The 25,157-nt window shown below is 46.1% G+C and overlaps 1 protein-coding gene across 3 annotated transcripts in view; it reads right to left on the bottom strand.

Annotated features, from left to right (window-relative positions):
- LOC138566223 (laminin subunit beta-1-like) overlaps positions 1 to 25,157 on the bottom strand; it is an 882,924-nt gene that overhangs the window by 77,754 nt on the left and 780,013 nt on the right. For all 3 annotated transcript variants that reach the window (XM_069643284.1, XM_069643285.1, XM_069643283.1), the window contains exon 32: positions 15,674 to 15,815. In XM_069643284.1, coding sequence (XP_069499385.1) covers positions 15,674 to 15,815 — 142 coding nt within the window. The remainder of the gene's footprint in view (positions 1 to 15,673; positions 15,816 to 25,157) is intronic.

The raw sequence follows: 25,157 nt of genomic DNA, 5'->3' as shown, positions 1-25,157 counted from the left end.
CCTTCTCTGTCGCATTCCCTATGCTCTTCATTAAAGTAAGCTGGAAAAGGGGGTCATATGTTTGATATAACCCAGTCTGACCCTACACAAAGGTAAGACAACATACAGACTCCCCACGCGAAAGGTCTCTTGATTCATTGCAAATGGCTTCTACTGGATCCAGTTGCGGCACATGGATTCTGGAATGCTACTGAACTGTCACGGTGCCAAGTCCAGTTGCATTTCCATAGCTTTTTCCTTGGGCATATGGAGCAGACTACTAGAAAAAAAACAAGATGGAACCTAAATGAAAGCATTTGTACCGGTCAACTGGAATTCCCGTCATGGTCAAGAGTTATACTTTATTGAAATCTGAACCCTGGGGCTGCTTTTCGTGTATTAGCATCTCAAAACAACCACTGTCAACGCCAACAATATTGGCTATAATAGACACTGTAAAGGGACTTTTGTAAACACACTTGCACACATGTTTCCACTTTTGTGAGTAATTACTAGGTATGTGGGGCCTTTTTGAGTAACTATAGTCAATTTACAGTGCGCTACGAATTGCTGACATCACCATCTCAAGACACGCTGTAACATCACCATTGTTTCTTTAATACGTCCTACACATTAATTCATTACTTTTAAAAGTCCAGAAAGGTGTGCAAGCTACTGTTTGTACACATGCTATCAACAATAGTACAGTAGGCAAACTTCTATTAGCCTCTTAGGAATGCAATGTGTACTGTTATAGCATGGACATGGCTCTACAGACCAGGCCAAGCTAAATGTAGTTCTATGTGGTTTTATTTTTCTGGGGCGGGGGCGGGATCCCCCAATTAACCCACCCATTTCCCCTTGTTTCAAACCCCACCTCAACCCCCTTCCCACCACATTTTCTCCTTAACCCATCCCCACATATATTTTATTTTTAAAAAATTAGTATGTTTTCATTGTTTTTTATCCATTTAAAATTCAATCTTTATTTTGTATTCGTTAAAATGACTGGATACCCCTAACTGTGTGTGTTAAAGGAGTTTCACTATGGCTCTCAACAGGCGTGATCTGAAGAGAACAGATAACTCAGTAACGTGGCCGAACTCCAACATAATTTCCCCTCCCCTTGAGGTCCTCTCAGGGTGGGCCTGCTGCCTTCTCTCAGAAGTGCTTTCAAATAATCTCTTCCAAAACAAATACCCGTCACAGCAAAAAAAAACTCTACTCTTATGAATGGTCAGGATGGGCTGTCCTTCCATGCACCGTTGAGAGGAAACATAAGACTTGCTCCCGCTCGCGCTCTCAGTATTAAAGTTTATGTTCAAAGAAAGGGATCCCACTTCCCAGAGTCTCCTTATAAGATTCACACGATTCTCTGTGGGATAGTTCAGGGGCAACGTGCTCGCCTTGGAAGCAAGATGACATGGGGCAACACAGGTTCGATCCCCGGGTCCGCGTTTAGATACCTCTGGGCATTAAGCACATTATAAATGACCTATCATATAATTTCAGGGCACCTCCCCATTAGTTACAGTCTCGTGGTTCTGCGAAAGTTACTCTGGTTTGGATTCAGTTGGTAGTGGGAAACAAACCAAGGGCTGTTTTCCTGATGTTTTACAAGTTGGGGGTGTACGCCCTTTATTAAAAAAAGGTCAATCCTTTGATCCATCTCCTGGCTAACTACAAGCCTGTTACTTCTCTTCCTTTTTTGGATACATTTCTAGAAAAAGCAGTATCCGTTCAATGAAATGAATGGATTCGATCACAAGAGTAGAGCGCTGGCTTTGACATCCGTGCAGAGCCTGCTGAAGCAGGATCGAATCCCGGCAGTGCCCAACTCAGGCTTTCATCCTTCCGAGGTCGATAAATGAGCACCACACACCGTGGGTAATAATAAGCAGCGCCCAGATGCCTGAGGGTTCGTAGTGCTATATAAATGCTAAATTAATATTATTATTATTATTATTATTATTAAGACTTACTGGCTATTTCCCAGTCAGGCCTACTATCAGGATATAGCACAGAAACCGCAACATTGAGATGCCTGAGGGTTGGTAGTGCTATATAAATGCTAAATTATTATTATTATTATTATTATTATTATTAAGATTTACTGGCTATTTCCCAGTCAGGCTTACTATCAGGACATAGCACAGAAACCGCAACATTGGAGATTTGCAATGATATCCTGAGGGTTTTAGATGAGGGGCGTTGCTCTGCTTTGGTCTTATTATACTTCACAGCCGTATTCAATCCCATCGATCACGTCATTCGTATCGACCCGTTGAACCAAAGGATGGGCCTTAAGTGGATTGAGTCTTTGAAATCAATCTGGAACGATTGTCCCCCGATCTTGTCTCTTTTGGGGTGCTGCAGGGGTGGGTTTAGCCACCAACTCTTTTTAACCCTTCACATGGAGCCTTTAGGCGACATTGGGCCTCAGTACACGGAGGCGGTAACTATGCCGCTATTAGCGCCATGGTTGCCGCTGGTATTTTTACTGAGTCCGCCATGGTGAATGGCAGAATTACCGCCCTATTCCAAGGTGTGTGGGGGCGGTAATTCCCCATTCACCATGGCACTTCCCCATTCCCATTTCTGCCCTCATAGGGCACAATGGGAATGGGGAACGCGGTAATTACGGTACCACAAATTGCGGTACCGTAATTACCTCCAAGGTCCCTTTGCGGGTCCCATCCTTAACGGCTGGTAAAACTAGCCGTTAAGGTAGGGTCCCACAAAGGGACCTCGTAGTAAGGCGGTAAGGGATTACCAGCACTGGTACCCTTACCGATACCGGTAAACCCTTAGCGCCATCCGAGTAATGAGGCCCATTGTAGCCAGTCATAATGTTTTGATGCATTAATATGCCGATGATACCCAGCTCTATCTAAAACTATCCCCCCGATGGCGATTTTACAAAAATGGCTGAATGCCTGTTGGATATTCAGGGGTGGACGTTATCACATTTTAAAAAGTTGAACCCCCTAAAAAGCAAATTTCTTCGATTCTCACACACTAAACCAGACCCAATTTTCATAACAAAAGCTGCTAGACACAAAGGTTTTAGGCGCCCCTTTTCAGTTTGCCTCATCAGCAAAATCTTTAGGTTTTTACTTGAGTACCCATCTTTCTTTTTATATTAAATCCTATTTAAAATCTGCAGATTGTCAGCTATTTACATTAAGAGCTTTGAGGCCTTTGTTTCCGGAGCCTCACTTCTGCACTTTAGTCCGGTCGTTGGTCATTTCTAGAATCGATACCGGCAACTCTCTGTTAACTGGACTTCCCAAACATTCCTGGCTCCCTCTCGAAGAAGGCTTTAATGCAGCGACCCGGCTAGTCAGCAGAGCCTGTACATTTGAACTGTTATGTATTGTACAAAAAGCACTTTATGCACGAATCCTTGAGTATTTAACTCACAAATTAAAAATCTCTGGAGTTCTAAGTGGCATCGGAGTCTGGGGTGTCTAGTTCTTGAGGTACCAGGTTTAAACGCTCATTGACTCCAAAAAGATTGTTACAGAAGCAGCCGGTAACCGAAAGACATTCGACAGACTGAAAACGATCTTAAATTCAGAAAGAAAGTAAAAGCACAGTTCTGGGTGCAGGCCTCTCAGTGGGACAGGATTCCATCATAGGCCTTATGAACTGTCTCTTTTAGGAAACTTGATAGATATATCAATATGTTTGTATTGGTCGTGTTTACAGAATTGCAGGGTTTAGATCATTTTCTAACATATGTGTACTCTTTTATAATGAATTGTCGGATTGTGTTTATTTTTCATATTGTATATGTTTCCTGTGATGCGCCTTGATATTCTTGTTGGCCATGTTAGCGCTATAGAAATTTTGTAAAATAAATAAAATAAATAAACCACTGTAGTGATTTTTGTGTTTTGGTCACAAGTTTTACCAATACAAGTCTGAGACTTTCTCACTGAGCCAACTGGGATTGCTTATTCTAGTTTCCATGGAGGAACTACAAAGAGGTTTATCATCTCCCTCTACTCTCTGCTCTCTTCTTCTGATCCTGGCACTCCTCCAGGGCGGCTGAAGATGTGTCAGGGCTCGTGGGGGCCATTTCAACAGGATGTTTGGGGGCCCATTTGTCTACAGCTGGGTAAAAACAGTTGAGCCATAGGGCTAGTAGAACAATGGAGTCATTAAGGAATACAGCGAGTGGGTTAATAACTACAGATTATCACAGGACAGACAGCCAGCAGGGAGCTGAAACATGAAATGCTCACTGAAAACCTGCTAATTGCTCTTCCTCAGTGTTATGGTGTTCAAAACTGGTGTAAAAAGGCAATGCTGTGATTTCAACGCTGCTGGACACTGCAAGGGGCCAGAGAAAGGTGACAGCCTAAAGGAGACATGTGTGATGCAAAGTACACATATAGGCTGTCATACACGGAACGGAGTGCAACATAAAAGCATGAAAGCTATATTCATTTCTGAGCCTTTGAGGTGTAGGAGGACAGGAAGGTGAGCTTGCAACTCTGCTTTGCTTTCTTCCTCTGTCTTGGAAGAGCACCTGGTTTTACGCCAGCATGAGATTTTCATGCAGGTATAAAACCAGAGAAATACACCTTGCATGTACACCAGGGGGCCAATTCATGGAATTTTCTGTGCAGATAATAGGGTTCTTGCGCGCGCAACTGCACACAAATCTGCCTTCATCGATTCATGGAATTGAATGCGCGGTACTTTTCTTGGACTTGCGTGGAGAGCGCACTGGCTCAGCCCCGTCTGTGTGAGCCACAAGGGCCTTGCACGAAACTCGAAGCAGAGAGTGGGCGTGGCTTGTGCAGAGGGCTGGGAAGGGGACGGAACACCAAAAATGAGGAAGAACTTGCGAAAAAGGAGCCGTTCTGAGGGACGACCTGCAGGCAGTCCCTCGCAACGCCCACAATTGCGCAGCACGAGACCTATTCATGGATTCGATTGCGCAATATCTTGCCTTGGAAATGGCCACGCAAGTCCTTCATACGATCCGCCACCCGAAGGCAGGTGCAAGTACACTTGCACGTAGAATTCTCAATACGCAGGTGGGGTTGCATGTCGGATTTTGGGGTGCGTGTACTCAGTCGAGGTTCCGATGTAACATAGTGGTGCGCGTAAGCAGTGTAGTGGGGTTCAGGAATGTTTTACGTGGGTTTGCTTGCAGATTTCCTGAGTTATTGCCGAGTTATGATATTTTGTACGCATGTTGTCGGGGTGCCGGATACAGTTATGGGGGACTCCGTGCAGGGTCTCCGAGTCACAGTCCTGCTTACGGGGGACCCCACACAGTGTTTGAAGGCTGCGTGTATTCGTGCCCAGTGGAGACGCAAACTTAGTTGATCTGGCAGTTTTTTGCTTTTTGCGTGGCCGTGTCGGGGGGTGTTCCAGCCGTGACAGAACGAATATGGTCACGTTGCACAAACAATTCCATGAATACGCGTGGCATGCATTTTTTCTTCTATGTTCAGGGTTGTGCAGTGTCCTTATCAGCTCGCGGCCGTTGCACGTTTTCTGCGCGAACTTCTATGAATCGGCCCCTTAGTGTACAGCAGGCGGATGGGAATCTATTATAAAAATGCTTCCATCAAAGCGAAATGTACAGGCAGTGTTCTATTTCTCACATGCGGAGAGCAAAATTGAAAAGTAAAGGTGATTTCACTTTAATTAGTTCTTCACACTTGCACTCTGATTTGTGAGTGATAGACATTGGCTGCAGGGCATCCAACATCCCCTAGTTGAAACTTTGGCAGTCACCTGCATGCAATTTGCATTTTTTAGAAAATGAACATCTTAATGTTATGAATGAAAGAAGTATTTTGCTTTCTAATAGGACTGCCAACATGGGGGCAGCTGCTTGGGGGCCCCATTTAATGAAAAGGCTGAAAGGCCCTTGATGGGGTCCCTGCTCTCCACGACACCTCCTGTCGTGCTTGTTCTTCCACCCTCTGGATAGGGGTCTCACTCCAACCCTTTGCCTCAGGCGTAGCGTACTCATTACTTCCTGCTCCCACTAAGCCTTTTGTCTCTTTGTTTTGTTCCTAAATTCCCCTAGGTGTCTTCCTCCTAGCACCTCCTGGCATCTTTCTTTGTCTACCTCCTGATCTCTTTTCCCGACCACCTTTCGATTTCTATTCTCTCTTTCAAGTCTACTGCCACCCAGTGTGTTTTCTATCTCTCGCCAAGCTCCTCCCACTGTGTCATTTGTATGTCACCAACTCACTCCAAACTCCTGCCACAATGTTTTCCTCTGAATTCTCACACCTCCCCTTCCCGGAACATTTCTTGCATGGGTTAGGGCGCTCTCCCATTTTAGGGCCCGCAGGCATGAATTCCCATTATTACTGTGGCTGTGTGAATTGTTACATTGTAATTGCTTTCCTGTCTCAGGTGTAGCATATTTTCCAATGTGTAATCCAATCGGTAGAGGGGTCACAGGTTCAAGAAGCCGGTCGGCCATCTTGGAATTCTGGCCTACGTTTTGAGGCACAGGCACTCATGAATCGCGTCTGCTGAGGGTGCATCGTGGGTCCTGTTAAACCGTGTGCTGAACATGTCTGGTGATGTCGGCGCTTGTATATAGTTGAACACAGTTTGGTGAAAGGAGGCACACCGTTCGGGGCCATTGTCCAAACACATTGGGGGATCCCAGCCCCCTTAGTGAGCCCAGTAAACGTTCTCAGAATAAAGCTGGGGACTTTGTCACAGTATGTTTATTTCTTTATTTTGACACTTGTAGAGCGCGCCGAACCCTGAGACATTTGGGCGCTGGATGCCCACCTCATCAGCCACGTCAGAAGCACTGCCTGACCTGAAGCAGGATAGCCAGTGTGTTCAGGATAGAACTGAAGTACCAATGCCAGACTTCTAATGGGGGTAGGCAATGGTGCAACAAACCAACAACCAGAATGAACATCTGTATCCCACATCCCAATCCCTAGCTCTGCATGGGAAGGTCAATATGTGTGCCTCACCTATAGGGGGCACTACATGCAAAGCTAAGACAACAGAATGTTTAGTAGGAACTAATATTTCATGATTTGCTGAGTTGTAGCAGTGCCACACTCTTCTAAGGCACTCTTCGAGTGAATCTTGCAGAGGCTTGATGGCCTACCGTGGAATCACTAGGCCTCCTCTCAAGCAGGTACCTCTGGAGGGCTGGTGGGGCTGTGGAAGAGTCAGGCCCAGATCAGGTGAATAACAATGTGTGTTTCCCTGGTAGAGGTTTGGAGGTGCCTTGACACAGTCCTGGAAGGGCTACCCTAAGGGGGACCATTGAACCTCTGTTTCTACCTAATCTCAGTCACCTCTAAGGAGATTCCTTACACAGATGACTATCAGGGCCAAATGCACCTTTTTTTATCCAAAGTGGTCATGTGGCCAATGAGTCTGGACTAATGGCCAGTCCACCCAACAAGCAAGTCTGCTCCCATATGGCAGGGGTCTGTGACCTTTGGCTCTCCGGCTGTTTCATAACTCGCATCCTCCCTAGCCAGCATCGGGAATGGTGAGTGACCATAGTAGACTCCAGAAAGTCAGGTGAGCTGCAGATTGCTGACCCCGGCCAGATAGAAAGTGTCTCTTATTCGTTTTATTTATTCATTGCTTATTTATAATGCACACTAGTGCCGGAATAAGTAGGTAGGTAAATGCAATTATGGAAACCAAACAAGTAATTAGGACAAGCAGGTAAGAGTGCCTGCAGACTGGAAAAGCCTTGCCTCAAGGAATGAGAGGCTACATCCCGCAGACTGGAAAAGCCTTGCCTGAAGGGATGAGGGCTACATCAGGCATGCAGGCAAGCACTTATGACAATCAGGTAAGAGTTCCTGCAGACTGGAAAAGCCTTGCCTCAAGGAATGAGAGGCTACATCCTGCAGACTGGAAAAGCCTTGCCTGAAGGGATGAGGGCTACATCAGGCATGCAGGCAAGCACTTATGACAATCAGGTAAGAGTTCCTGCAGACTGGAAAAGCCTTGCCTCAAGGGATGAGGGGCTATATCAGGCAGGCAGGTAAGCAATTATGACAATCAGGTAAGAGTTCCTGTAGACTGGAAAAGCCTTGCCTCAAGGGATGAGGGCTACATCAGGCATGTAGGCAAGCACTTATGACAATCAGGTAAGAGTTCCTGTAGACTGGAAAAGCCTTGTCTCAAGGGATGAGGGGCTACATCCTGCAGACTGGAAAAGCCTTGTCTCAAGGGATGGGGGCTACATCAGGCGTGCAGGCAAGTAATTATGACAAGCAGGTAAGAGTGTCTGCAGACTGCAAAAGCCTTGCCTCAAGGAATGAGAGGCTACATCCTGCAGACTGGAAAAGCCTTGCCTCAAGGGATGAGGGCTACATCAGGCATGCAGGCAAGCACTTATGACAATCAGGTAAGAGTTCCTGCAGACTGGAAAAGCCTTGCCTCAAGGGATGAGGGGCTACATCAGGCAGGCGGGTAAGCAATTATGACAATCAGGTAAGAGTTCCTGTAGACTGGAAAAGCCTTGTCTCAAGGGATGAGGGGCTACATCCTGCAGACTGGAAAAGCCTTGCCTCAAGGGATGAGGGCTACATCAGGAATGCAGGCAAGAACTTATTACAATCAGGTAAGAGTGCCTGCAGACTGGAAAAGCCTTGTCTCAAGGGATGGGGCTACATCAGGCGTGCAGGCAAGTAATTATGACAAGCAGGTAAGAGTGTCTGCAGACTGCAAAAGCCTTGCCTCAAGGAATGAGAGGCTACATCCTGCAGACTGGAAAAGCCTTGCCTCAAGGGATGAGGGGCTACATCAGGCGTGCAGGCAAGTAATTATGACAAGCAGGTAAGAGTGTCTGCAGACTGCAAAAGCCTTGCCTCAAGGAATGAGAGGCTACATCCTGCAGACTGGAAAAGCCTTGCCTCAAGGGATGAGGGCTACATCAGGCATGCAGGCAAGCACTTATGACAATCAGGTAAGAGTGCCTGCAGACTGAAAAAGCCTTGTCTCAAGGGATGGGGGCTACATCAGGCGTGCAGGCAAGTAATTATGACAAGCAGGTAAGAGTGTCTGCAGACTGCAAAAGCCTTGCCTCAAGGAATGAGAGGCTACATCCTGCAGACTGGAAAAGCCTGGCCTCCAGGGATGAGGGCTACATCAGGCATGCAGGCAAGCACTTATGACAGTCAGGTAAGAGTTCCTGCAGACTGAAAAAGCCTTGCCTCAAGGGATGAGAGGCTACATCCTGCAGACTGGAAAAGCCTGGCCTCCAGGGATGAGGGCTACATCAGGCATGCAGGCAAGCACTTATGACAGTCAGGTAAGAGTTCCTGCAGACTGAAAAAGCCTTGCCTCAAGGGATGAGGGGCTACATCCTGCAGACTGGAAAAGCCTTGCCTCAAGGGATGAGGGCTACATCAGGAATGCAGGAAAGCAATTATGACAATCAGGTAAGAGTGCTTGCAGACTGCAAAAGCAATCGCCTTGACCGACTACGAGGTCAGACTTTAGCCGGGCATAGGAGACCTACAATAACGTCTCCCCTTATTTGTACTCACATTCTGTGTTCCCTGTACCTAACTTCATGGTATCTTGCACTCACTAGCAAGTTGTTTGTTAAATGTACGATTGTACTGTTTACGCCTTAGATACCTGTAAACGTTTTACATTGGATTTCAGATATAACCATGCTTTTGTTCATTACAATGGTGTTCATGAACTGTTATGCATATATAAATACTTAAATAATTTGTAAAATAAAGAGTATCAGCCAATTACAAAGCTGATATTTTCAAAAAGTAAGAGACATGTGTTGACTTGCAACAAGCTTTTTTGTTTCTAACAATGGTTACCCCATCTATATGGGCTTCCAAAAGGGTTTAAAACCAGCTTGCATTTAAACTGTCCTGCATGCTTTTTGACTCATAGAGGGTAGGACAACCCCCCAGTTATAGAACATCAGGCATGCAGGCAAGTAATTATGACAATCAGGTAGGAGTGCCTGTAGACTCAAAAGCGTTGCCTGAAGGAATGAGGGGCTACATCAGGCAAGCAAAATAGCCTAAAGAAACAACATTGGAATGAGTGCACAGGTTTGGAAAACCTCAACCTATGGTGCAGGGGGAACATCACATATGGAGGTAAAAGATTGTAAGGTACACATTTTGACTGCTAGCCTGATGGTGAAAAGATGCACCAAGTATGGAAGGAACAGGTAAGACTCTCAGCTGTTCTCAGGCATGAGGGAAAGTACAGGCCAACGAAGGACCATTAAAGTCAGAGGCATGAGTCGCAAGTGGAACGAAAGGGAACAATAATCGGTCTTTTGCTGCCACGTTAGAACATCAAAGTCAGGGATAGTTATAAGTCGCAGTTAGAACACAAATGCCAGGTGACGCCACATCCGTTAACGGCCAAAAGGAAGCAAAGCAGCCAATCAGGAGGCAAGGGGAAAGCAAGCTCTGATTAGGGTGTGGGCATAGAGAGAACAAAGTACCGTGCTGTAGAATGGAGGAGGGGTTGGTAGTATGTCCCGTTGAAAATAAATCCAGGAGCCAAGAGGTCGGAGCATGAAAAAACACTGGCCTCAACAACAGCCGCAGCAGACACCCCAGTGTGGCAGGGCAGACCACTGGTGCAGGGGGTGTAGAGGGAACGAAGTAAGGCAAGAGAGACAGGTAGATAGAAACACGTAAGGACGATCCAGAGGGGGCGATATGAAGAAAGGGATCCAAGGTATGCACTGGGATTCGGTTGGAAAAAGAAAGGCTGTGGCCGGCACACCGGCAACGGCCGGACAGGCCAGATCAGAACGGAAAGCAGCCACGGCAATGGTGCAGGAAGAACAAAGGCGGTGGCCATTTTTCAGAAGGCACGCTGCCAAATCAACACAATGCTGCAGCCCGGCAGGGCTTCCATTTTAGGTGGAAATTAGGGCCACGGTGTTGCTGTGGGCATTGCAGGCTGTCGTCAAGGGCATGGATGAAGATGCTGGTTCGCCCTTCCAGCCGACAGCCTGCGACCCTCCTGCAGCTCATCCTCGTTGTGCTCAGGCCAGTCAGGCGAATGGCATTGATGTGAGCCTTATTGGAGGCCGGGAGCTGGTACCCTGGCATTGGCCCAGTAGATGGGAAAGACGGCCAATCAGCCCAGACCAGAAAGGAAAGCAGCCAAGGCAATGCTGCAGGTAAAACCAAGGCGGCAGACATTTTTCAAAAGGCACGCTGCCAAGCCACCACAATCCTGGAGCCCAGCAGGGCTTACATCCAGGGCTTTAAGTGGGGTAAGAAATCGAGGGGGGGCCCTCATTTGGGGGCGTGGCTTGTGGGGGGCGTGGCCTAAAACGTACGCAAATCGTAAGGTATGCACACATATATATATGCATGTTATATATCTGTGTGCGTACCTTACTATGGTTTGTGTACTTTGCAAGCTATCTTTTCTAAACACAGAAATATGTATTTCTATGTTTAGAAAAGATGGCTTGCAAGGTACACAAACCATAGTAAGGTACGCACACAGATATATAACATGCATATATATGTGTGTGCATACCTTACGGTTTGCCTAGTTTTCAGGCCATTTTTTTTTTTTTAAACATTTCGGTTTTTATAAAAGATGGCTTTGAAAGTACACAATTCAAGCCATCTTTTATAAAGCTTTGACTACGGACAAAATTGTCCGTCGGCAAAGCTTTATAAAAGATGACTTGAATTGTGTACTTTTCAAGCCATCTTTCATAAACCTCGAAAAATGTCAAGAATCCCCAGGTTCGCCGAGGGTTAAAGACGCCTCGGCGACCTGGGGAAACAAAGGGACAGTAACTGCCTCTGGTGACCCCTCGCGCGAGAGGTCACCAGATGCAGTTACTATGACTTACAGAAGTGGCAGCCAGGCACAGCATCGCTGTGGTTGGCTGCCACTTCTGTCAGATCGCCTGACTTCATGGCAGTCGCATCTCCCGTCGCGGCTGCCGCCGCGACGGGATAATGCATCCCGCCAATGTTGCGTGCCGGGGGACGGGGGCCCCGGCAGGGCCCCGGCTCAGTCCCACTTTTTGGAGACTGCCGGGGCCCGGCCCCGGCAGGCCCCGGCCCACTTAAAGCCCTGCTTACATCTTAGGTGTAAATTCGGGCCAAGGTGTTGTTCAGGGCATTGCAGGCTGTCGTCAAGGGCATGGATGAAGATGCTGGTTCGCCCTTCCAGCCGACAGCCTGCGACCCTCCTGCAGCTCATCCTCGTTGTGCAGCGCCATTATTTTCATACAGAAAAGGGTGCAGGACCACCTATGGTGGCCCGTAGTTTCAGATGTCATTGCAACATTCTGTGGAAAACCAAACACGCTTTTAGTAGAAGAAGACCCAGTGGACTTCATGACATGGTACAGTGCAGTGCTCTGCAACCTTTGGCTTTCTAGATGTTTTGAACTACAACTCCCATCAGCCCCAGCAGCATAGCCACTGGTGATGGATCATGGAATCCAGAGAACAATACCGCTCGAGATCTGGTCTTTCTAATGACCTGGGAGCCTATGGCGATAAACAAGAGTTGGAGGCACATGTTCCAGCCCCTCGTTACCCTCCCACCCATTCTCCTGTTAGCTGGTAACAAAAGGAGCTGAAATATTCGCAAAGTGATAGAGTTTTATTTTTAATCCTCCCTTTTACCCCTCATAAAACCTAACCCTACAAAAGATTCTCAAAAACGGTGTATCTACTGTTGTTCCATACCGGCTTGTGAGCGTGCTGATACGTGTGTATGGCGCACACAGTAACGGCGGAGCGAACACTTGAGGCAGGAGGCAGCGGCGCAGTTAAGCGACTGCTCGCCCGCGCTCTACCGTTGCACACAGCAGAGCGGCATCTCTGTTGGCACAATGCAGTGATGTGCAAACCACGTCACTTTAAAGGCATATTACCTATAACATCTACCGACACAAGAACGTAGAAACCCCCGGACTGTCCATCGAACAGAAATTGCAGGAACTATCTGCGGCAGGAGGTTGGGATGGAAGGAAAGTGGTGTTATTTGTCAAACGAGAAAGCAAGCCCAGGTATGGCGTCCGGGCCTTTCAACTTAGCAACATTTTCTTTAAATCTGGATATGAAATGTGCCGTTTGCAGCGTTAACGTTACAGGCGGCCTCTTGTGGCGCCATCAAGCCTTCACCTTCTTGGTCCTCCCTCAGTATCCAGCCAGCTATTCCAGTGCTGCCTTTGTTCTGCCATTTCGGGTTAAACGTCTTTATACCGAAGTAATTTATAAAGAATGCACATATATCGAATATTTTTGAATGAACATTTTATAGAGAATGCATTTTTTATGGGGGGGGTCCCCCTCCAAACCCCTCTTTTCCACCACTAAAAACCCACCCCAACCCTTTACCAAAAATATGTAACCCTTTACCCCACTCCTAAATGCATTCTCTATAACATTTTTCGTTAAAAAAATTCGATAAAAGTTCATTCTTTAGAAAATATTCGATATAAAGACTGCATACCTCCTGTTTCATCTCTTTAATGGCACTTCATCAGTAAGGTGACACATGGTTTTTCAATGCACATTAAGGGCCTGATTTACAAACATGTTTTCAATGGGACTTTCCGATGTTAAAAGTTTTTTGTAAATCAGGCCCTAGGTGTTTCAGCTACCCGAGGCTGCCTGTCTCGTGGTAATCTGCTATCATTTGCCCCCTTCCGCTTTCCTCTGTCTGCATTACAATCTTATCACCCCACGGGGAGCCCCTGGCCATTTTTCCCTGGTGTAGGCAGGGGGACCCCAAACATCACGCTGAAATGGGACACCGGCAACCATGACACACCTTCAGCCGACCCTGAGCAAGCCTATGATGTAAATACTATGTTAAAGCGAGAAGTGTACATTTGGAGTTTAGTCTAAACATTGTTTTCCCAAAGGAAACCTGGCTTGAAAAGCAGGAAGCACAAGTTCAAAAAGCACAGAAACGTTGTTAAAACGTCCAGTAGAGGGCAGTGAAGAGACATGACAAACACCAACCGTGGAAATTAATTCTTTACACTGGTGTATAAAGCAAACAATGAACGGAAGCACACATGCACAATGTGAAAATAGGAAGCAGGCTGCCAGTCTATGGGACTGATAACAATTTTGGTTTGAATTGGTAATTACTACAACCATAAAAGGATTACCACGTGTAGGAATACAACATCACCATGGCGTCTAATTGGGGGGCACCATCGAATTTTAGCACATCTCACTTGCACCCAAAAGAGGAGCACCCCATTCCACACAGGGCATGTGAATGGGGGCATCCTGTACGCACCCACTTTTGCACAATTCAGGAGCTGTGTTTGCATATTTTGTAATGCATCCTGAATTCACAAACGGGATGCGCTTTAAATGCCCAGCAACTTGACGCACGCAGTTCAAGTGCAACAGCAGGGGTCTGAGCCACTGCTTTACACTTTACATTACAAGCGCTCCGGCAGTGCTCAAAATGCTTTTTTTCTTTTTATTCGTGTTCACCATGTGCTTGCTGGAAGCCACAGTTATTTGCCAGTGCTGAGATGAATGCTGCGATTACTTACTGATAATCTTCATTGCTCCTAACCCTACTCTTCATCGTCACAGTACTTAGGACTGAGGCACTGGGACGAGGAAGAGGGATGTGGAGGTAATGCATGCAAGGGGACGGCCAGCAAGTTTTTGTGCTATTGACCCCCTGCCTAAAATGCACAGGTAACATTTCTGAAAGAGGTGGACCGCACATCACAGCAATGAGCGTAAATGAGAAACGGGCTTCCTCTGACCCTCGCATCTAAAGTGCAGGTGGGACAGTTCCCGTTACAGCATTCTGCTTTTCTCTCATGACTGAGGTGTAAGCAAAGTGTCAAGATTCAGGTATGCGTCTGTCAGACGAGCCGGGATTAGGGGCTGTCCAGTAGAATCTGCTGCAGAGAAGTGATGAATTTTAGGTAAGCTGAGATTTGAGTGCAGTGAGAAAAGGAAAGGAGCCCCTCAAAACTAGTAATCCTTGGGATGATCAATTCGTACAGATTTGCCAATGCATCAAAATTTGACTTCTTCCTCTTCCCCGTAGTTGAGGAAAATCTTCACAAAGCTGCTCATTCTATACTCTCACCGATCAGCGGGAACAAATTAAGCCACAAACAGCGAGTTTGCTATATCTTTTACGACACTGTGGGCCTCATCACGAGTTGGGCGGTATCCCGGCAGTATTAGCGCTGTAATACCGCCCGGGCTAATAGCATTACCGCCGCATTTAAGGGCTACCGCCCAACTCGTGCTGAGGCCCTGTGTATTTGTGAAGCATAATATGGTCTCTTCGTTGGAAAATGACACTGGGTGCTGAAAATCGTCCGTCTTATTAAAATGAAACACATGTTTTAGTTTTTAGTTAACAATCCAAACAAAATAACTTTGAGATATTTTTAAAAAAGAACTGAAGCGGTTTATAAACATTAATTTAAAACTTTTTACGGCAATTTAATTCACAATTCTCACTTGTTTAAAAATAAAACAATCATGAACCCATCTGGTCTGTACCCATCTGGTTCCTGGTCATGAGGCACATTATTCACTCATAATGCCCGGGGACAAGCACACATCCTATGACTCTTACAGAGGTCTACTCGGGCCATGCTCCCGGTGAGGCTACTCCGGTTTGCAATGTGAACACTGATACACATCTTATGGTAGTTTTGCACGGGGAAGGGCAAGAGACCTACCTCCTTAATGCAGGCCTCCACGCTCCGGATGCTTTGTTTCGCCTTCTTCAGGGCTTTCTCAGCCATGGTTGCTTTACTCTTTGCTACTTCCAGGCTCTTTTGGGTCTCGGAGATATTGTCTTCAATGCCTACAGCTCTGTCCCTGCACAGATACAAAAATAACATTTCATTTAGAGGAACCCCTTGAAGAAAATGTCGACATACTTAATCATCCATGAGAGTCTAGCGCCGACAGGCTGTATAGTTTCGGCGTGACGTGTGGGTTTAGCAATCTGACAGAGGAACACCCTTATTTTTAGAAGCCAGTATAGAGTTTTAGTAACTGCCACCTGCTACCATGGTACGCATCAGTAACCCTAATAATTTAGGGTGCAGCCTTCCCCATGGACTATGGCAAACATCATCATTGCAGTAGAGTACATGTTGATGCCCACTTACTCCGGGAGATACTGACATGCCACCTTGTAGAGCAGGAGGTGGTCCCTCTCTGTTAGCCCTAGTACTGCCACAGGGGACACCATGGTGGGATCTCTCCATCCCCGAACCAGGGACATTTAGTCATTGAATCCAACGCAATCTCTCCAATGGCATGCGGCTTCTTGGAACACCTAGGGGGGGGGATTACCATGATTTGTTCAAGCTCCAGGAGCAGCAAACACTGACCACTGAAGTCACTAGGCACTATATGGCGATAATAACTTGTCAGGAATCTCTTAGACCTTGGGAAGTGTGGACATCTGGGGTGAGGGTGGATCGGGGTGTCAGACGCTTTCCCTGCAGCGCTAGTGAAAGGATCAAATAAGACACTGATCCTGGCAGTACAGGGTTCCCTAGGATTCCCTTGGCTGGCATATTCATGTAAGTCAAGGGTATGCAACAATTGTCTCTCCAGATATGTTGGACTACAACTCCCATCAGTCCTAGCCAGCATTCTCAGTGATGAGGGGGTATGAGGGTTGTAGTCCAATATATCAGGAGAGCTGCAGAAGTGTTTGAGCAGTCAGAAAAATCAAACAGAAGGGGAGAGCGATGGATAAGATCCAGGGTAATAGGTTAATAGTTTGAGTCCAGAAATGTCCACATCAGAGGTATGTTCTATGTGCAGTATGTCTGGCTGAGGGTTGGGAACTAGTTATGTACAGTAAAAGGTGTGTACTGTCATAGAAAGCCTTTCTTCTACAGGGGGAAGCTTGCACACTTTGTGTTTGGAGCAGCTGAAGCACCTCTATTGGAACTGTCTAGTGTTTGGGCACTCAATGCAATGACTGCCAAATGCTCAGGTACATGGAAGTCAGTGATCTTTGGGAGTTTCTGACCAGAACTATCAGATGCTCATCTCTGGTGAAGCTGTGACACTCCAGAACGTGCTCCGGAACTTAGCTTTGTTCACCGGTGGCATCAATGAGGAGCTGCCGGTGGTTCTTCAGGCAACAGGGAATGTTCGGAGTCACAGAGGAAGGGACAGGGTAGCTTGGGTACTGTGCAGACACTTTGGGCACCTGTTATTCAGCACCAGCCCCAGACTCTGCCCGGGCATAAGTGGCTTTGATAGCTGCCAGCCACAGACTCCGGCCGGGCCTCAGTGGCTTTGATAGCTGCCAGTCTCAGACTCTGCCCGGGCATAAGTGGCTTTGATAGCTACCAGTCTCAGACTCTGCCCGGGCATAAGTGGCTTTGATAGCTACCAGTCTCAGACTCTGCACGGGCATAAGTGGCTTTGATAGCTGCCAGTCTAAGACTCCGGCCGGGCCTCAGTGGCTTTGATAGCTGCCAGTCTCAGACTCTGCCCGGGCATAAGTGGCTTTGATAGCTGCCAGTCTCAGACTCTGCCCGGGCATAAGTGGCTTTGATATCTTACCAGTCTCAGGCTCTGACCGGGCATAAGTGGCTTTGATAGCTGCCAGTCTCAGACTCTGGCCGGGCCTCAGTGGCTTTGATAGCTTACCAGTCTCAGGCTCTGCCCGGGCATAAGTGGCTTTGATAGCTGCCAGTCTCAGACTCTGCCCGGGCCTCTCGCGCCCATTGATCTTGCCTGTTCGCTTGCAGGAAGTAGGAAAGCACGGCTTCCTGAGGATGGATGCTTGATGATTTGACAGGTGGGTTCCACGGATTCCCCGGATTCTAGACCGTATATTACCGCTAAGCAGAGAAATAGCCAGTAATGCAGTCATTCAGAGAAAAAATGATAAATACAGGGACATCATTCCAGTAGGACAGGGTGATGCATTCGGTCTCACTGCAGGGAGATGGAGAGGCGAAGAGTGGGAGAGCAAGGGCGCAAGGCAGTTCCCAACAGCTGTGCCTCTGTGGAGTCTCTGCATCCCAAATGTCTTGTGCCCACCCAGACTGACATGATAATAACTTCCCAGCATGCACTGCCACTCAGTGCAACTTGACAGTTTGCTGGTGGATTTTGGGTTCTCTCTAACCTTGGGCACTTTTTACTAGGAGGTACCCAACAGTAGATTTAAGAGCCGAATAGTTGCCTTTTTAATAAATACAATTAGCACCCGGCGAGAGTCAAGCAGAATGCAACACGCATTCTGATTGGCTCTCGCCGCGTCCTTACCCGGCCGAGAATCCTTTGATTCTCGGCCGGGCCTCCAGCTGCCTTGTCCTCGGCGGGGGGGCGTGGCAGCCCCTCAGCCAATGAGGAGGCTCGAAGTGGGGCCATCCCCGCTCCGAGCCTCCCCACGGCTGAGAGGATGCCTCCGCCCCCGCTGGGGACTCGGGTAAGCTTTTTTTTTTTTTCCCCTTACCTCCCTCCTCCCTACCCCACCCCACTTACCTTCTTGCTCCTGCTTCCCTGCCAGGGGACGATGGAAGCCTCCAGCAGTGTGGAGACTCCGGGCCTCCACACAGCTGGAGGCTTCCATCGTCCCCTGGCAGGGACGAAGGTATGTATTATTTTTTTTTTCTTCCCCCCTCCCCTCCCTCCCGCCCTCCCAACCCCACTTACCTTCTGCTTCTTTTTTTTTGGGAGCGGACGCGCTGGGCTCACTTGTGTTCCCAGCGCGTCCGCTCCCGAAGGCCGTCATGGAAAGAGAAAAAGGACTCCCGTTTTCCCTTTCCCGGCGGCCATTTTCTTGGTCGTTTTTTTTTTTTTCTGTACCTGAACGCTGCGGCTTTTCGGGATATAAAAAAATGCTTTTAGTGCCCCGGTCATGAATATAATGCAGGCCGGGGTACTAAAAGCAATATGACCCGAGTGGCGGGGGCATTACCGACTCAGGTAATGCCCTGGGGCCTTCGTTAAGGCCCTCTCTTCGCTCGGGCCTATAACTATGGGCCCCGGGGCATTACCTGAGTCGGTAATGCCCCCGCCGCTCGGGTCATATTGCTTAATTATGTAGACAAGAAAAACATGTTGTACATTAGAAACACACTTTAAAATAGGTACATCCCTTCTTTATTGCTTTTGTCTTCTTTGTTGTCTACAGAAGAGGTATGTGGAAACCATGAAAGGAACAAATTCTCAGAAAATAAACAGTTCTATAACCGCCCAGTTTGGTTTTTTTGTGCAATCATAGGTGGCGCTTGTTGGGCAGGACCCAAGTAACTAAGACTAGCCCAAAAGTATAGTATGCATGTATGCCATCACTGTGAGGGGAGACTGGGGTGTCTCCACTAGTACTTTTAAATGTTCATTTGGGGCCCTGCCCATCTTTAGCCTTTGGCTCCAGCAAGCCAGTGAAACACAAACGCAGTGGTTGCATCAATTAGCAGACTGCTGACCGGTGAAGTGCTGCTGAATGCAAAGCTTTGGGATGCTAAAGCCACACTTTTCATTAATGGATAGTATTAGATAGTATTTTCCTTAGTCTTTCAAATGGGGTATGTTTGAGGTGTTTTGGGGCATGGTAAAAGACCACAGCTACAAATAAATAGGCAATGCTGAGTCCTCAAAGGTTCTAGGCTTACTCTCTAGGGAAGTGACACTAGTGCTGATTTTCAGACCTTTAATTGGCAGGCGCATGCTTATTTTCCTTATTTGCTTCACTTGCACATCTATTTGGTCCAATGTTTTTAAATGGTAAACTTGTATCTCCTTGTCTTTATCACACAAATATCACTCTCTTTTTTAGAACTCTCTAATGTTGGGAGGAATATTTCTGCTTTTATAAACTGTGGCATTCTGGTTAAACATTTTTTTTGTAAAACCCCCAAATCTATTTTATAGCCATATTCCTTAGTGACATCTGTCACTTTACCCAATTCACAGCCACTCATTTTGGCAACATGATAAAGCTGGAGGGCGGCAATAGTTTCTCTGCTGCAGGCACATCTCTGGGGCAGGCATAATTCCCAGTGAACCATCTTGCTTGCTTTATAACCTTAGCCTGCAGGATGTATACAATTCTTTGTAGCACACTACCTACTGAGCTATTTTAGTGAGGGTTTGGAACTTCCTGGGATATCAGCAGCAGTTAAATTAATCCACTTAATTATGTATGGCATCAATTGGGATCTGTTGGGATTCGAACCTGTAACTCTCAGATTACTCACACCTATAATCAGCAAATCAATAAACCCCTAAAGAAAATACATTTTCCAATTGCAACTTTGTGTACTAATTTTCATCCATACACTACACATCTCTGCTGCAGGCACACTTCCTGCTGAGCTGTCGTACTTGCTTTATAACCTTGGTCAGCAGGATGAATAAAGTTCTTTGCTGCCGGCATATTACCGCCTGAGCAGTTTCACTCTGGGTTTTGAGCTTCCTGGGATGTCTGCAGCAGTTAATTTGATCAATTTTCCAGTAGCGACTGTGAACACTATTATTCCAGCTAAATGTTTTTAAACTGAAAATTCTGCCAGATTAAAGTCTGCCTGTCCAGCACATGAAGGGCTGAGACTTTGTTTGCCCTTTCACACCTCTGCTCTGTCTGTACGCAATACAACAAGTGACAGCAGCATTTGTTTAATGGATTACACTGACATGCCTGAATGGTTCCAGGCACAATCAAATCAGTATTTAATATATTTTGTAGGGGAAACTATTCGGCTTTGAGTGAAAATTCATTAAGCATTCAGCCGAAGCCGCATATCTAATTTTCAGCTGGTATTTGGCTGAATACTTACTCGAAGCTGAATTTTGGTACACCCCTATTTTTAGTGGGTATGGATCCTGCTGAGTATGAGTAGTGCGTTGGTTATATTTCTGTATCCTGTCTGGTCTGAAGGTAGATTCTGCAGCCTAGGTTGAGGGTTTAGAGTGAAAAGTACACAACATGTAGCCACTAAGTGATCTAGTGGCAAAACAAGCTTGCTCACATTTTCTAGAGTTCAGGCTCTATTGCTACTATAATTCAGTGTCAGACCAATCTGCAACGGATGTTTCCTTGAAAGTGCACAGATGAGCAGAACATGTACATATGTATGCAGATATTGTTCTGGTTTCATCTTCTGTCTGTAAATTGTTGCATTCTAAATCATAAATGCTGAGCAGACGCTCACACACAGCTTCAAATGTAGACACATTTAGACAGGCACCTGATAAAGGACTTGTCCTCATCTATCAGAGTGAACCTTTCCATAGGAATCCAAACTCTGTCACAATTACCTGTCCATTTTCTGAAACATAAATACAAAACTTTTCAAAAGAAATTCAAAAGGGTTATTACATAAGGGAAATGAGCTTGCTCTGTCATCTACTAGTTGAAATAAATGATGGTGGCTGCCTGAACGAGATGTGGCCTGACTGGTGAAACCACTCAACTGAGAAGTAACCTACCCTTAAGAGCCATATGACCTCCTCTCTTCACTCATGTGATCTCCTCAGTCACTAGCTTTTCCCATATGCCATCATTAAACTCGGCCAAATGGAGGTTTTGATGGGGAACTAAAGCACACAACTTTCTTTGGCTAGACTTACCCAATAACCTTGTCCTCTTGACAATGCTTGTTGGGGGAGGGGAGGCTTTCCTTTTCTGAAGAGTCTAAAGGAGATGCTTATATTTTATAAAGAATTGTCTCTGACCGACTCAAGCTATGCTCTTAAAGGCAGGAACCCATCTCAGAACCCATTTACATTACCTGGAACACTTAGTTTCCACTCAGCCTCCTGCAATTCATTATGCCATGTGTACTCTGAATTGACTTGACAACAAGCCTCCATCAAGCTATGTATTTGTGGCCTTAGTATTGAAATGTTTGTAGATAAGAACAGTGGCTCTGTTGATGATCAGAAAATCTTCACAGGCCTTCACATCTGTATCCAGCACATTGGCATGGTAGCTGTGTAAAGCACAGAAACCCAATATAAACTAACTTCCCTCACTCTACTTCACCTCCCTCGCTCCTCTTCACCCTCAGCAAGTTGAGGGGTCCTGACGTCAACTGACCTCTTCCTCCTCCCTTTCTTTCATTTCCTCCTTCCCTCCTCTCCTTATCCTCATCTGCACATAACCTGGGTGTCATCTTTGATCCCTCTCTTTCCTTTTCCCTCCATATTTCTAAAATAGCTTGTTCTTCCCACTATGCCTTATTTAACATCTGTCGTGCACACCCTTGCCTTCCCTTTCACGCCATCAAATTCCTTTAACTTTTCTTATTTTCTCCCATATTTATTATTGTTTTGCCCTGCTATTTGGTCTTCCTGCCTCTCATTTGGCCCTCCTCCGATCTGTTTTCAACTCATCTATTCGTATTCTTTTTTCCCCTACTCCTGGCTCTTCTATTTCCTCCTCTCTTCTCACCATGTCTCCCCCTCATTTTGTGCCTCGTCTTCTCTTTCACTTTCTTTCTATTGTTTTCAAGTGTATCCATGGTGTCACCCCTCTCTATCTACCTCACTTATATCGCTTTATTCTCCCAATCGAATGTTGCGCTACAAGAATCTCTTCCTGCTTTCTGTCCCAAAATGCCTGTACACCTATTCTCAGTTCCGATCCTTCGCCCCTAATCACCCCCAAGCACTGGAATGCCCTCCCCCTTGCTATCCGTTCCTCTTCTTCCTTACATACTTTTCGATCTAATCTCAAATCTCATCTCTTATTGCTCTTTCCAATAACTGACCCTCATCCTTCATTGCTTCTGCCTATTACATAGAATGTATTGCTTAATACATACAAAAAATACAAACTAACATAACACAACAAAGCATAACATAACACAATGTAACATATGTTGCCAAACATTATTACATTCCCATAGAAAAACCACATGCTCACGTTTAATGGGGATTGGTGCATGCAGAGTCACAGTATTGCTATGGGTACCCTATTTGCCCCTGCTTCTGCTAATCTCTTTAGGGATTTGTATGACTTGCAGAGAATACCCCGGGCAATAATGCTTGATGTATCCTAATATGTGGGTTTATTGTTAGATTAAGTAATTGCACGGGCAACATTTGTGGAGGAGGGCAAGAACTATGGGCATTTAAACTACACAATACACCAGGTTGAAGTTGCTGAAAGAATTGTGTCTTAATTTGTTGTGCTATGTTGAATGAGGCACAACATTTTAACACAGAATATCTTCACCCACACATGCGTTCTTCATACATACAGTCCCCAACCCAAAGGATTTAAGAACGGCATTCACTGTGGGTATTTATGTGGAATAAGAAACAAAGTGCAGTAATGAATTGTTCTTCGAAAAATAAACCATTGCATTGACTTTGCCAGAAAACCCTCCACTGCCTAAGTTCGTGACATCACTCAGTCATGGCAAACAAGCTCTGGGGAGGGAACTCTTGGAAAGAGTACTTATGACCCCAAAAGGGTACTGGAATTCTAACATATGACAAATAAATTGGGGCTCTGCCTATTGCCTACCACCACTAACAAAGAAGCAGATACTCACGTATGTTGTCAATTTCATTGACAACATTTTTCTCATGATTGGATAACGAACATCTGGTACAGAGGGGTCAAGTTGTATGATATTTGTGACTACAATTGTGAGATATTCAGTGCATATGAATAAACCACAACATCCATATTTATTATTATGTCTGTTAATTTAACAATTGTGAACTTTGCATACATTTAATACTAGGTCCACCAGATAATCCATGTGTCTCAATGAACCCAATCGTTGTTAACTTCTGCTGTATTTACAGTGAACATAATTTGGGATCGAGAGTCATCCTAGGATTGACACTATTTATGGTCAACCGGTCTTTCTCTGAGAGTAGTTAATGTCAGGCGCCCCATGCATTGCACCCGTCATATCCTTCAGGTCCTTCGGTTTCATTGTCATGTTATACTGTTTTGCAGAAATATAATGTGGTTGTAAATCCTGTGTCCCTTGAGACGATTGGGCAGGGCTGTAAACGGGCAATCTGAGGGCACATGAACTAGCATAGGCCGCAGATTGTCAAACAGGTAATGTTCCAAGTCTATGAATGGCAACGTAGAGAGTGCCCACAACCAATTCCCTCCAACAGACCATGGAGATTCATGTACTATTCATAGCCCAGTGGATACCCATGTTAATTTTGACACCCAGAGTGTCTTATGATTGCTTCATAGGTTCAGCCCTCTTGCCATACTGGGCGTTATGGGCAATTACATCATCAACGGTTCAATAGCACAGGTGCTGCCAATGCACTGAAATAAACTTCTCTTAACTGTTCACTTCTGCATACCTCTGAAGATTTTGGCACAAGTATTTAATCTCTGTCCAAAGTTCAGCCCGTGTTCTGTGCTCCTGACACCCATTCTGTGTAGTACTCCAGCCATTCCATCTTTTGTTTTGGGTAAGTCACCCTGATTAGGACGGGTATGCCCAGACGTGGGTCCTGAGTCTGCTGGGCCTAGAGTCCCAAGCTACTCCTCACTGATGAGACCCAATAAGGCAGAAAAATGTTTGGGGATGCTTGTGGTCTTGTGCAGAAGGGATGTGACCAAGCAGTTTGGGCTGGACTGCCCTTTTTGGGGTGGGACGGATGTCTTGGCAGGTGAAGAACGATGGTCTGGAGGGTTGCCCAGAACAATGCCAGAGGTTAGGATTAATTCAAAACCTTCCAGCCATAACCTCTTTGGTTTTGCTCCAGGTCCAGATCTGAAGGTCTATGATCATCAATCACAGTGCAGAACAACAGCATTCCGCTTGCATGAGCATGACCCGAGTGTGTGTACCCCAGATATGTGGGGGAAACCCCCCAGGACTCCCCTTACATGCATTATATGTTATACCAACCCCTCCTCCACATAAATATGTGGTGTGAAGGAGGACAAAATAAAAAAAGTCAATATTTTCGGAGGTCACAGTGAAGTGGTCGCAGTAATTATATAATCCCTCTGAGACTATACCCGAAAATGCCACAGGCACCTTGTTGCCTAGTATTTGCCAAGACACCTTTCATTTTGACATGAATTCCTAACCATAGTAGACAATCATTTAAGTAGATTTAGAAAACTGCAACAATGGTTCAGGCCTCTGCTGCAAATCCTGAAATGGCTTTAGCCTTACGAACGCTGTGCCCCTCGTACAACATTAAGACAGTCACTAATCAGTCTCTGCAATAGTGATA

The sequence above is a fragment of the Ambystoma mexicanum genome, chromosome 2p (assembly GCF_040938575.1).
Source record: "Ambystoma mexicanum isolate Mex_15411 chromosome 2p, UKY_AmexF1_1, whole genome shotgun sequence".
Taxonomy (NCBI): domain Eukaryota; kingdom Metazoa; phylum Chordata; class Amphibia; order Caudata; family Ambystomatidae; genus Ambystoma; species Ambystoma mexicanum.
The sequence above is the reverse complement of the archived record's forward strand: the minus strand, read 5'-3'. Positions and strand labels throughout refer to the sequence as shown.